This window comes from Choloepus didactylus, chromosome 4 (assembly GCF_015220235.1).
Source record: "Choloepus didactylus isolate mChoDid1 chromosome 4, mChoDid1.pri, whole genome shotgun sequence".
Lineage (NCBI taxonomy): Eukaryota > Metazoa > Chordata > Mammalia > Pilosa > Megalonychidae > Choloepus > Choloepus didactylus.
Genome location: NC_051310.1, coordinates 94,328,394 through 94,340,937, shown reverse-complemented (window position 1 = coordinate 94,340,937; position 12,544 = coordinate 94,328,394). Strand labels below are relative to the sequence as shown.

At 43.9% G+C, this 12,544-nt stretch overlaps 1 protein-coding gene across 3 annotated transcripts in view; it reads right to left on the bottom strand.

Annotated features, from left to right (window-relative positions):
• PDE8A (phosphodiesterase 8A) overlaps positions 1-11,913 on the bottom strand; it is a 202,056-nt gene extending 190,143 nt beyond the window's left edge. The window contains exon 1 of one of the 3 annotated variants that reach the window (XM_037833126.1): positions 10,213-11,913. In XM_037833126.1, the coding sequence (XP_037689054.1) occupies positions 10,213-10,422 (210 nt within the window). In that variant the 5' untranslated portion in view covers positions 10,423-11,913. The remainder of the gene's footprint in view (positions 1-10,212) is intronic. The other 2 variants (XM_037833125.1, XM_037833127.1) reach the window with 2 other exon arrangements.
• Positions 11,914-12,544: the final 631 nt, after the last annotated feature.

Below are 12,544 nucleotides of genomic sequence, written 5' to 3'. Positions count from 1 at the left end.
TTTGTGTGGAAAGGTCTTCATGCATCATTCCTCCCTTAAGCGGCACATCAGGTCTCTAAATTTACTCAAAACACAAGAATATCAGGGATGTGGGAAGGTCCATAGACGTGCCACCTCCCTAAGATCATATGTGATAATTCACAATGGAAAGAAACTATACAAATGTAAGGAATGTGGGAAAGAGTTCATTTATCCCGCATCCTTCAGAAGACACCTGGTAACACACACTGGAGAGAAACGCTATGAATGCAAACAGTGTGCTAAAGCCTTTGGTTGTTCCACTTCCTTTCGAAGGCATGAAAGAGTTCATACTGGAGAGAAGCCTTATCATTGTGAACAGTGTGGAAAAGCCTTCAGTTACCACCATTCCTTTCGAAGACATGAAAGAATTCATACTGGAGAAAAACCCTATGAATGCCAGTATTGTGGGAAAGCCTTCAGTTCACACGAATCCTTCCAGGGACACGTGAAAATGCATGCCGGAGAGAAACCTTATGAATGTGATAAATGCGGTAAAGCCCTCAGTTGTCCAAGTTCACTTCGGAGACATGAAAGGGTTCATACTGGAGAGAAGCCTTACGAGTGTCGGTATTGTGGGAAAGCCTTCCGTTGGCTCCCATACTTTAAAGGACATGTAAGGATGCACACTGGAGAGAAGATCAGTGAATGTAAACAGTGTGGTAAAGCCTTCAGCAGAGCCGCTTCTTGTCGAAGCCACGAGAGGACTCACACTGAAGAAAAGCCCTATGAATGTAATTACTGTGGGAGAGTCTTCCGCTGGCACACATCCCTTCAAGTTCATATTAAAACACACACTGGAGAGAAGTTGTATAAATGTGAAAAGTGTGGGAAAGCTTTCAGTTGGTCCACATCCTTAAAAAACCATGATAAAACCCACAGTGAAGAGAAACCCTATCAGTGTACTCAATGTGAGAAAAGCTTCAAGTGGCTCTTATCCTTACAGAAACATGTGAGGGTGCACACTGGATAGACACCATATAAATGTGAAAAGTGTGGGAAAGCCTTCAGCTAGACCTCATCCTCACAAAAATATATGAGAACTCATGCTGGAGGGAGCCCTATACATGTAAATAATGTGAGAAAGCCTGATGCCAATGAAAACATGTAGAATAGTCCAGAAAATTCATACCATCGCAGAAATTTTTCTGTAAATAAGTGGCCAATGAAAAATTTCACTTGGTATTTGTTGGGCTTTTCTTATTGACCTTGAGTGGCAGGAAGAGGATGTCACCAGTTATATGTATTCTACCATTTTCCTTGCTAAGAAGCCATTGGCATGTATTTGCAAATAGGTAAAGTTTATCAAAGAGTATATTCTTATGTGAATTATTTTCATCTGTTCTTTGCTCTTTGTCCTTGCTTCTGACTAGGATTTTGACAGCAGATTTTCAATTAGGGTGTGAGACCTGTAGTTTGAAAATAAAAATTGGAGACGGCTCTTCTGAATTGTGTTGTTTAACACACTATGAGTAACATTTGGTAGTATGTATTAAAGAATTCAGTTCCTTTATGTTTCCATTATTGAATTCACCACTGTTCTAACTTGCATAAGATTCAGAAGGCAGAAGTAAAAAAACTGTTACAGATGTTTGGAGCTGTTACATAGGAGCAAGACAGCTATATAAGTACATTGTGGACACAAGCTTCCAGCTCATTTTCCTGACTTTCCTGCCCATCAAGAACCCTCTTTTCCCTGCCCATCAAGAACAGCCTCAAAACCAACACCAACTACTTGACTTCCATTTTCTCAGAGATGTAATCTTCCACAAAAATTTCCACTTGCTTCACATGAATGATATATTTGAAGTTTGTATTTTCCTGCATATACCCTAATGTGTCCAGCAGGCCACTGATTCCAACTGTCATGGTTGGTAAAGTTAGTTTCGGACACCCCTCTACTTAGATTGTATTTGTATGAGGTCTAATTTATATGGAAAGCACCATGTTCTTTTAATACTGCTAATGACTGTGTTCTTAACCTTAAAAAGAAAAGAGATGCTCTGACTGCTCTGACCCAGTCCTTTTATTTGCAAATAACCACCACTGTCATATCAGGCAGATTGTTGGCAGTTCCCAGCACTCAGTAGAATGCAATCTCTCTGTATATGTTCAGTCGTTATTTTGACCATGTGTTTTTTTAAAAACAATGCCCATTTTTTTGTAAAATAAAAGCTTCTGTATGTGTTTCTTAGAAATATCGTAAAAAAAAAAAACTAAAGGAAAAATAGGGCAGGGGGGTACAATTTGGGTGTTCTGTTTTTACTCTTAATTTTTTATTCTTACTTTCACTTTTTCTGGTACAAGGAAAATGTTAAAAAAAAAATAGACTCGGGTGATGAACGATCAGCTATATGATGGCAATGTGATCAATGGATTATATACTTTGGAAGATTGTATGCTATGTGAATAAATCTTAACAAAACATTTTTTTAAGAAGTACTATGGGCTTTTAAATGCATGCCAATTTAGTGAGTGTAAAATGTTATTTCACTATCATTTTCATTTCTCCATGAGGGTGAACATTTTTTCACAAATTTATTAGTCATTTGGGTTTCCTCTTTCCTGACATGCCTGTCCAAGTCTTTTGCCAATTTTTCAACTGGCCTGTCTTCTTCTTATTGACTTGCAGGAGTTCTATATAAAGTATTCTGGATCCTAATCCTTTATGGGTATTCTGCATTGTAAATATCTTCTTCCAGCCTGTGGCTTTTCTTTTCACAGTCTTTTGATGAGTTCTTTATTTTAATGTAGTTAGACTTATTATCCTTTCTTTTATGGTAAGTGCTTTGTTTAGTAAGTCTCCCTATCCAGAGGCTTATGATGATATTTATATTTCCTTTTAATTAAAAAAGTATTAAAATAAAAACTTTTAAAAGGAACTTATATAAATGATCGTAAGCACATGAAAAAGCACTGAAAATCATTAGTCATCAAGGAAATGCAAATTAAAACCACAATGAGATACCTCTATATGCCAGCCAAAATGGCAAAAACTAAAAACCTGATGAATGCCAAGCAGTAACAAGGATCTGGGGCAACTAGAACTTTAATTATATGCTGTTGGCAGGAGCCTAAAAGTATATAACCATTTTGGAAAAAGTTTACACAGTATCTCACAAAGCTAAACATACATCTATTCTAAAACCCAGCAATTCCTCTCCTTGGTATTTACCCAAGAGAAATGAAAACATATGTCTACAAAACAACTTAAACAAAAATGTTGATAAGCAGCTTTATTCATAACAGCCAAATATTAGAAACAGCCCTAGTGTCCATCAACAGTAAAATAGATACGCAAACTGAAATAGTCCTACAACATAATACTACTTTGCAAGAAAAAAGAGCAAACGACTGATGCATGCCACATAAATGAATCTCTTCAAAATACCACAGAATGAAAGAAGCTTTATGCAAAAGAACACATGCTTTAAGATTGCATTTATATATTAAGTTCCAGATTAGGTAAAAATGATTTATAATGGGAAAAAAATCAGAACAGAAATTGCCTCTGGGTGAGAGGGAAAAGGAGCATAAAAGAACTTTCTGGGATAATGGTAATATTCTTTTCTTGAGAGAGGTCTTATCACACAGGTGTACACATTTCTCAGAACTCATGAATGGTACACTTAAAATCTGTACATTTTACTCTATTTAAATTTTAGTTTAAAAGAAGGTAAACAAATTTTGTACTCTATAAATGATATGCATACTGAAGTGTTTAAGGGTTAAGTATACTGGTGTGTGAACTTACTTTGAAAAGCAGCCAAAAAATAAAATGGATTGATGGGTAGGTAAAGGGATAGACAGATGATAAAGAAAATGCAGGAAAATGTGAATTGCAGAATCTAGGTAGTAGGTATATGAGTACACAATTTTTCAACTTTGCTGTATGTTTGAAATCTTTCACAATAAAATATTGGGGAAAAGACAAAAATATATAGGAATGAAAAAGATTTGCTTAAAAAAGTAAACACATATATTTGAGCAAAGTTTACCTTTGAGAAAGGTGGTTGAAAAAAAGTGATCAATCCTTACGAAACACTGGCACACAAATTATTTTAAGTGACCCACACCAAAACCCAGGTATTCTAGCTTCATTTTATGCTTGAGAAAAGAGGATCAGAACTTGCCAAATATCCCACAGCCAAGACCTGATATAGTTGGACCTAAAACCCATGTCTTCTGGCTCATCGTCCTCTATTCATCAACCACACCTCACTGGGTAACTGCCATAAACTCCCAACATTTGAAGACAATATGAAAACTGCTCATGTGCCACCAGCCCTCTGGGTTGTCTCAGAAACACTGGCAAGTCCCACCAAGTTCTTTGAGGTCATCCTCATAGTTTGGGGAAATTTGTGACATCCTTCCTGTGTGAATGGATGGGCAAACAACCTATGGTGCCTGTAGCTAAGAAACTGCAATACAGAACTTGTCAAAACAGTTCTCTGACATGATATCCACCACTCTTCTTAGTAAACAGAGCAGAAAAATAATAGAACAGAAGGAGGGGACCCAGGAACATTGCTCAACCTCAATAAGGCCAAAATTAGAGGCAAAAGATTTATTAATCATACCATCGATTAATCACTGGCTTCAGGGTACTTGAACTTTTTGTTTAAACACATACAACACACCCCAACAATTTTTGTTAAATTTAAACAAGGTGAGATGGTCCTTGAAAACATGAATAAAAGCCTTTTGGCTTTAGACTAGTATATTTATCCAAATATATACTGAGTGTACCCAGCACTTGGGGAACTTAAATGAGACTAGGATACAGCCCTTACCTTCAAGTAGTTTATAATCCAGCAGGATGCTCAAAACAGAAATCCTAGGCCCAGAAAGGCTAAAGGAGAAATTCCAAAGAGCAGAGAAAAGAGAGCACAAGTCAGAAAAATAGAGTACAAGCCCAGCCAGGAGGTCAAGAAAGATTTCAGCTGGGCCTTGAAGAACTCGGGGAAGATATGTTATGCAGAACGGGAGGGGGAGAGCACCACACATAGGTCAAGGGGAACAACTGGCTCCTATGGAGCTCCTCAGTAAGGAGAAGGGGAAAGGGAAAGAAACTCCCTGAGGGATACCCCACCAACTCATTTCAGAGAACAAAGAGCATGGATGAGAGAGTATCATGGGATGCCTGACTTCCGGAGTCAAATGGGACAGAGCTACTTCCCCAAATACAGGGACCTAAGGGAGGGCTGCAACCAACTTCCCCAAGTAAGAAGTCAAGACTTAAAATCCTAATGCTGCAGATTCAGCATGACTGCTTAAAACCCAAGTGTCCTTTGACATCTATAGTCTAGCAGAATACCAGAGAATGAGAGATGGAATGGAGGTGAGATGGTTAACTGGATAGCACGCTCTACCAGAGAATGAGAGATGGAATGGAGATGAGGTGGTTAACTGGATAGCACGCTCTCCACAACTCAAGGAATGAAAGCCAGGAACAATGATGGGTCTGAATCCCAGTTTAATTCTAAGACCTCGGGTGAGTTTCTAACCTCTGCTGCCTTATTTGCAAAAGGGAAATGATACCAGCCACCTCACAAGGCTGTGTGGCTTAAATGAGAAAACATCTGTAAAGCATCCAACATAGGGCCTGCCACATAGGAGGCGGCCAAGAAATGGTGGGTATTACTAACATGATTAGTCTACATCCGAAGAACTTCGAGTCCATCGCCTCCTCCCCGCCTCACTGTACTGAGAAACAAGGCTGAAACCAGTGGTCCTGGACCAGACCAAGGGATTACTCATGTCCTAAGTAACTTCTCCCTCTGTTACTTGATTTTTCTTTTTTTTTTTACAACTAATTTTTTAAAAAATACTCTGTCTTCTGAAGTAGTTGGGGGTTATTCTGAGATGTCTGCCTCATCCTGTGGCCTCACATCCCTTATTTAAGAACCCAATCCAAATGGGCAAGCCATTCAAGGGAAAACCAATGTCATAAGCCACTTCACAGGGAATGTCTGTGCCAGAAGGGACCACAGGCCCCATCACAAGCCTCACTTCAGTAAGGACTGGGTCAAGGCCGGTCCAGTGCAGGCTTGAGCTGGTATAGTTATGACATTGGTAACATCCGTCTTGAAGGTGACGACACTTAAAGTCATGATAACAACAAACAATAAAAAACATACGATACAAACACAAAGTATTTTATGTATATAACAGGAATTCAAGAAAACATAAAATATATATATATATATATATATATATCTTTATAGATAGGCCTGGCAAGATGATAAGATTCTAAATACCCAGCAGCATAAGAAGACAATGACTGCAAATTTACTGCCCTTGAGCTCCAGAGATAAATCGCAGTTACTTTTTAGAGGAGAAGAGAGTTGGGTCTCATTCTCTCTACTAGACTTTCAGAGGGAAACTTTCATTAATTCTATATAACCTACAAAGGTCAATAAACCCTAGTGGGGGAAAAATCAGCCAGGAGTCACACACAAAGAAAACTTTGCTTTAGTTTAGGGAAATACAAAAATCTGATTAATCAATTTATAAATTAAGAAGAACAGAGAACAAGTTTTATTCCATAGCTGTAAAACACTAAGAAATGACTAAACTTTAGTTGACTAAGGTGGCTAGCTTGGCCAGTTATTGTGGGCTGGCAGAAAAAAAGAGGGCAAAAAGACTAGAAAGAGGAAAGAGAAGGTGATGAAAAATAAGAGAAAACCAAATGAAGGAAAAGAGAATAACAGAAGCAAAAGGGAGGAGAGTCAGCCAAAATAGAAGGTCCATCTAAGAGGATTCTGAGCACATGGTGAAGGCAGTAACATCCGTGTAGAGGTTAGCATATGGCTGCACTATTATCTGGCACCTGTTGTGTACTGCCCACCCAGCTGCACTAATCCTTAAATCTTTATAGGGAAATCCACACTACTCACCAGGGTAGAAATCAACTATTCCCTAGGTGCAAATGCTCTGAAAGAGCAATAACCAGAGACTGCCACAAAACCAAATTCAAATTCTACAGCCTCCGCTCTAGCTAAAACTGGTTTCTATTTCTTCTTTATATGGGCTGCTACAGTCTGATTCACACAATTCTCCAATTCAACAAATTTTTATAGAAGGCCTACTGTGCACCAGCCTTAGAGCACGTGGCAGTGAACAAAACAGATGTGACTGTCACCCTCACAGAAATGACTAGTGCGACATGGAGGGATTAGCAAGGTGTTTAAAAAAAGGGGGGGGGGTGAGCATAGGGTCTCTGACACTCCTCCCCCCCACACTCAAATCTTTCAAGGACAAATAAAGTTTCAGCTAAGGAAAAGGAAAATGGAATAACTCCAAAGACTGACAAGAAGATATTGAAATGTTGCAGTTAAAGCTCACACTGATTAAAAACAAAACAAAACTGTCAGTGTTCAAACTGAACACAGCATTCATTATCTGTAACCAAGTAGTCTATAACTCCTGAAATGAATAAACAGAGTATTTTTAGTAATACTTAAATAAGTTCATAAAGACAACCCAGCCTAAAGTATTACAAGACCCTAAAGTACCTTTGGAATCATTAAGAAGTAAATCATGTTTCCTGAGTTTTATTGTTAAGTGCATTGCTTGTACTTTAAATATTGGTTTCTCATGTAAGGAATCTTTTTTTTTTTAACATGTGGCCTGCTTAAAATATACCCTAAAAGGGTTCCATCATCAAACAATTTTGGGAAATGCAGCATACTCTAAATACCACTTAAAATTCACAGGGTATTTCTCGAAATTCTCTGAGAAGTCCTTCATTAAAAGAACTTGCTGAACTTAGTTAATGCCAGTATATCTCAAACTTATTTGACCATGGAACATTTTTTTTCATTTAATGCTTACTAACAGTCCATAAATTGCTTTCTGGAACATACTGTGGGAAATGCAACAGTATAGGGTATATGCTGCTTAACTAATCTGAAAATGCAATTAATGATCATTCTCCCAACCATTCTTGATGAAATGGTGTTTACTATATGCTATACAGATACAAATCCCATCCCCAGCAGATTTCTTTTTGAACTTTCTTACTGAAACTCATTCAAGGATATGCTGGCTTACTGCATTTTTAAGAAGAAATTTTTTAATGAACTAAAATTGTTAATATAAAGACTCTGATCTTCTCTCAACATGTATTTTCAAATTTCCAATGTACATTTAATATATCAAGTTAATCTTAAGATTCATTTCCTTAAATACTGAACTCAAAGAAAAATGCTGACATTAACCTCTTACCTAACATGCCTAATTACAAACACCTGTAACTGAGATTTGGCATCGACATGTATAGTTCGTGAATAATAAACATGGGACTATTATTTCTGGGGTTGTTTTGTTACTTATTTATAATTTGGCTCACCCTCTAGAAATACTAACATGTATAATCACCCATATTGGAGGTTTTTATGGACTCACATCCCAATGACTGAAAAGTTTTATCACTCACAGTTAACAATCTAAAACATATTCAACAAACATTTATATAGCTCCTACTCTATACATGCCACTAGATTTGGCACTGTAACAATGAATGTATTTTCTAGGCCCCTACACAAGACAACGGTCTGAAAACGGGACAGAATGTTAGAAGTAGGCACTCAGAAACTCAGGGACTTAAAGGCACTGTGGTATAGAGAAGAGGAAATTCTCTGTGTTTGAGCAGCTTACAAGAAGTCTAGGTGAATTTTAGGACAGCCATACCTCCACAAAAGGGCTAAGACAGCTTTGACACAAGGGCCTCTTTCTAAAAAGGCTACTTATAGAAAGTTTAATATTAGTTCATGCAAAATCACCAATATTAGATTTGAGTCAAAAACTTGAAAGCTGTTTAAGTTTCCGTATTCAAGTTCTACACCTGTATGACATTTTCTAAGACCAGTTATGTAGGTTTAATGAATAAGCATTATACTGATGCTAAGAACAGCTTGGGTTAATAATCTAAAACTATCAAAGACTTCTTCAAAGAATCTATACTGTAGTTGAAGGAACCCAACTTCTGATAAAGAGAACAAAGGTGAATTTTCACTTAGGCTATGTGAAAGGTAGGGAAATCACTTCAACTATGTTATGCAACACCAGAAAAGGCTTTTCACTCTAATATAGAAAAAGTATTATGCTACTAGAAATAGAAAACAGTGGGCCAAACTGTATTCCTGAGACTCGGGAGGCTTAGCAGTCCTCAGCAAGCAAGAAAGTCAAGTCAGTTTTGCAAATAAACTATTTTAAAATGTAGTGATGAGAGGAATGATATTCAACAATCTGCTGCCATGTACACCCAGAATTTTTTTTCCTGGTTTAATAAAACAACGCATGTATTCCAGCTCTAAAATTTCAAATGAGACAACTGGAATGCTGCTGCTGGCTGCCTTAATAAGCTTTTTCCCCCCTTTTATTTCCTATAGAAAGTCTTAAACACAAAATCCAATAACTTTGATAAATATAAGTCAAGGCAATATCTCGCTAGAGAAAACACGCAATTAAAAAAAAGTCACAAAATGTCCCACCAAAATTGCTTAATAAAAGATTAACTTTGTTCTGCTTAACGCTTCAAAAGTCGCCTTTATGATAGTATTTTCTAATTACCTGTGCTTGGAATACAATACTTATGCCAACAAACGTGCACCTCAAAATACATATTCAGTGGAGAAAAGCTGATGTTCCAGATAATATTTTAATAGATCCAAAGAAAATGGAAAACTGCAACTCACATACAAGCTGACAACGGTTTAGGGTCCAGGACCCCCATCTTCACAGGGCCAACGATTCCTCCCTTTCTACCACGGGAATCAAAAGAACAAAGTCCACACTGACTTAACGTTTCAGAGGACCACCCGAATACCCTGGGGGTTCCATCAGGACACCCGCTCTTTGGGAGGAAACTGATTCTAGCGCCTCGGTCAAGTTGAGAGAGGGCCTCGCAACTGGAGGCGTCGGATATGGCTAAAGAACCGACGCAGCTGCTCCGAGGGCGCCCTAATCGCAACCCCGTTAATCAGGCTCCCGGGGCCAGTAACCCTCTGAACGCTGCTCTGGCAGGGCGAGCTCCCGGGGGCCGTCGAACTCATGCAAAGCAAAGGGAGCCGGCACCGCGGCCCGGGAGGGAGGCCCGCCCGGCCCCTGCGGAAAAGTTGCCGCTCCGCCAAACCCAAGTTTCGCCGAGGACTGCAGCCCGGGAGCTCCCGCCCGTCCGGCGTCCTTTACCTTATTGTCGCTGCCGCCGCGAGGCTCCGGCTCCGCGAGGCCGACGACGTGGGCCCGGGGCGAGGCGGCTGGCTTCAGGCCGGGCGGGAGGCGCGGCACCCCGGGCCCGCTGGGCGGCGGCGCCGCGGGGCCGAGCGCCTCTTCGGCCTCCTTGCCGCCGTGGTACACCGCCCGGTTCTCGGAAATGTGGATGCTCGGAGCGCAGCCCATGCTGGCGGCAGCGCCGCGGATACACTGGCGGGCAGCCGCGATCCGGTCAGCAAACGGCCCGCCCGGCGCCTCGGGGCCGCCGCGGGCGCCGTGTCATCGCCGCTTCGGCGGGCGGGCGGCTAAGAGCGCGGGTCTCGCGTCAGGAAGTGCGGCCGCCCCTTTTACCGCGGTGCGGGCGCGGCGGCAGCGGGGAGGGGGTGCTGGGGCGTGCGGCGCGCCTCGGCCGCCCCTCCGAACATGTCCTTCCTGAGGCGCGAGCCGCTGGCCGCTGCGCTCGCCTCGGCTGCGCCGCGCTTCCGGGGAATTTCGGGGGAGGAGATTTGCGCTTTCCCAACCCAAGAACGGGCGAGTCCGCGCCAGGCGAGCGACGCCGCCCTTGCCGTGGGGCGGCACGACCCCCAGGGAAGGTAAGTTCCCCGCCGCGCTCGTCCCGCTTACAGCCCGTGGGGCTGCCGCCGCCGCCGCTTCCCTGGGGCCCGCCTCCCCGGGGCCCTGGCTCTGCCTCGCTGTGGACACCCACGCCACCCCGCTGGCTCCCGCCCCGCGAGAAATCGCCCCTACACTGAACGCCGGTGGCGGGAAAGGGTAGCCCAGACGCTCACGCCGTCCGGAAGTTGAGGGGATGGGGGCCAAAAGAAGCCTGTCGGGGCGGCGTGGCTGCGCCCGCCATGGTAAAAAAGGAGACACCGCGATTCAGTCGGGCCTGGGGCCGCGCCGTCGAGAAGCACAGAAGCTGCTGTGCGCACGGTAGAGCTCCGGGCGGCGCGACTCCAGCTCTGCTATCCGGACCGGGTCTTAAGGGCAGCACGCCGCGCCCAGCCCCCAGCGGTGACCTCCAGCGGGCGCTGGCGTCAATGCAAAACAGCAGGGGCGCCCGCCGCCTCTCCAGGGCGCCGCCCGCGACTGAGCATGCGCGGCCGCGACGAGAGGGGCTCTCCGCTGGTTGGGGATCGGTGGCCCAGAAAACGGGAAGGGACTGGCCTAAGGCTATACAGCCATCCTAGGCCGGAGCCACAAGGCCCCAGACCACCGGATTCGGATCCTGGTTCCGTAACTAGCATGTACCTGACTTCGGTTAGGTCACTATCTCTCAGCCTTGGTGCTTTCATCTGTAAAAGAGGCCCGTGGAAGGACGTCCCTTTGGGGTGGTTGTGAAAAGTCAAGGAGGGCGCCCGCTCTTCGGCTCCCAGACGGATGTTGTTGCCCGGGGCGGCATTCCCCGCGTTCCCTATCGCGCGCCAGTGCCAGCACCTGGTGCACCGCGCTTCGGGCCGCGCAGGTGTCGGGCGGCTGCGGTGCGGAGCAGCTGCGGGTTCGTGGCAGGCTGGAGGCGGCGTCCCCCTCTCACCGCTAACCAAAGGGACAGTCTTGTGAGGATACCAAGCGTGAACTTGAGCAAGTCATTGAGCCGCTTTGGCTCTTGGGGCTCCTCTCTGGAGGGCGTCCTTCACGCCCACCTCAGACCCCCGCCAGCACTCCTTCCCATCCACCCTCCCCTGGCGCGCCCGGCCCTGCCCTTCCTGTCCTCTCCCGCTGTCCACACCTTTCCTAGCGCGGCCCCAGAGCGACCCCGATGCCGCAGCTCCAGCCTCGGGCACGGATACTGTGAAGACCCGGAGGCGTGCTCCAGGCCGGGACTGCGGCAGAGGCTCGGGATGCGGGTCTCCCGCGGCGACCCAGATTCCAGGGCGCTGGGGACCGGAGTTCCTTGAGCAGCGACCTTGCCGACGGCGGAGGAGCAGAAAGGCCGAGTAACCGGACAGCAGCTCTGAGCGATCTGCAGTTTAGTTTATTGGCCACATTGGCCTAAACCAGTGGCACGGGGCTCCATTTAAGTTTAAGCACATCGGGCAATAATATTTAACACCGGCTCAATAAAACCTAATTTGTAGTGTTTTCTACATTTGATCTATTTTTAGTAGTTAATTTCTCCAGGCAGCATCTGAACTCGCTAAACAAAGTAATCCATGAAAAAAATGCTTTGAACCACCGGAGTGCAGGGAAGCCTAACGCACGCCCTCTCTCATCCCGGCGTCCGGCCTTGACGACTCTGGCACTGACCTTGCCTCCTCCAGGGCACCAGGCCATTCCAACCCTCTGAGCCCTCCCCTCCCCGCAGGGC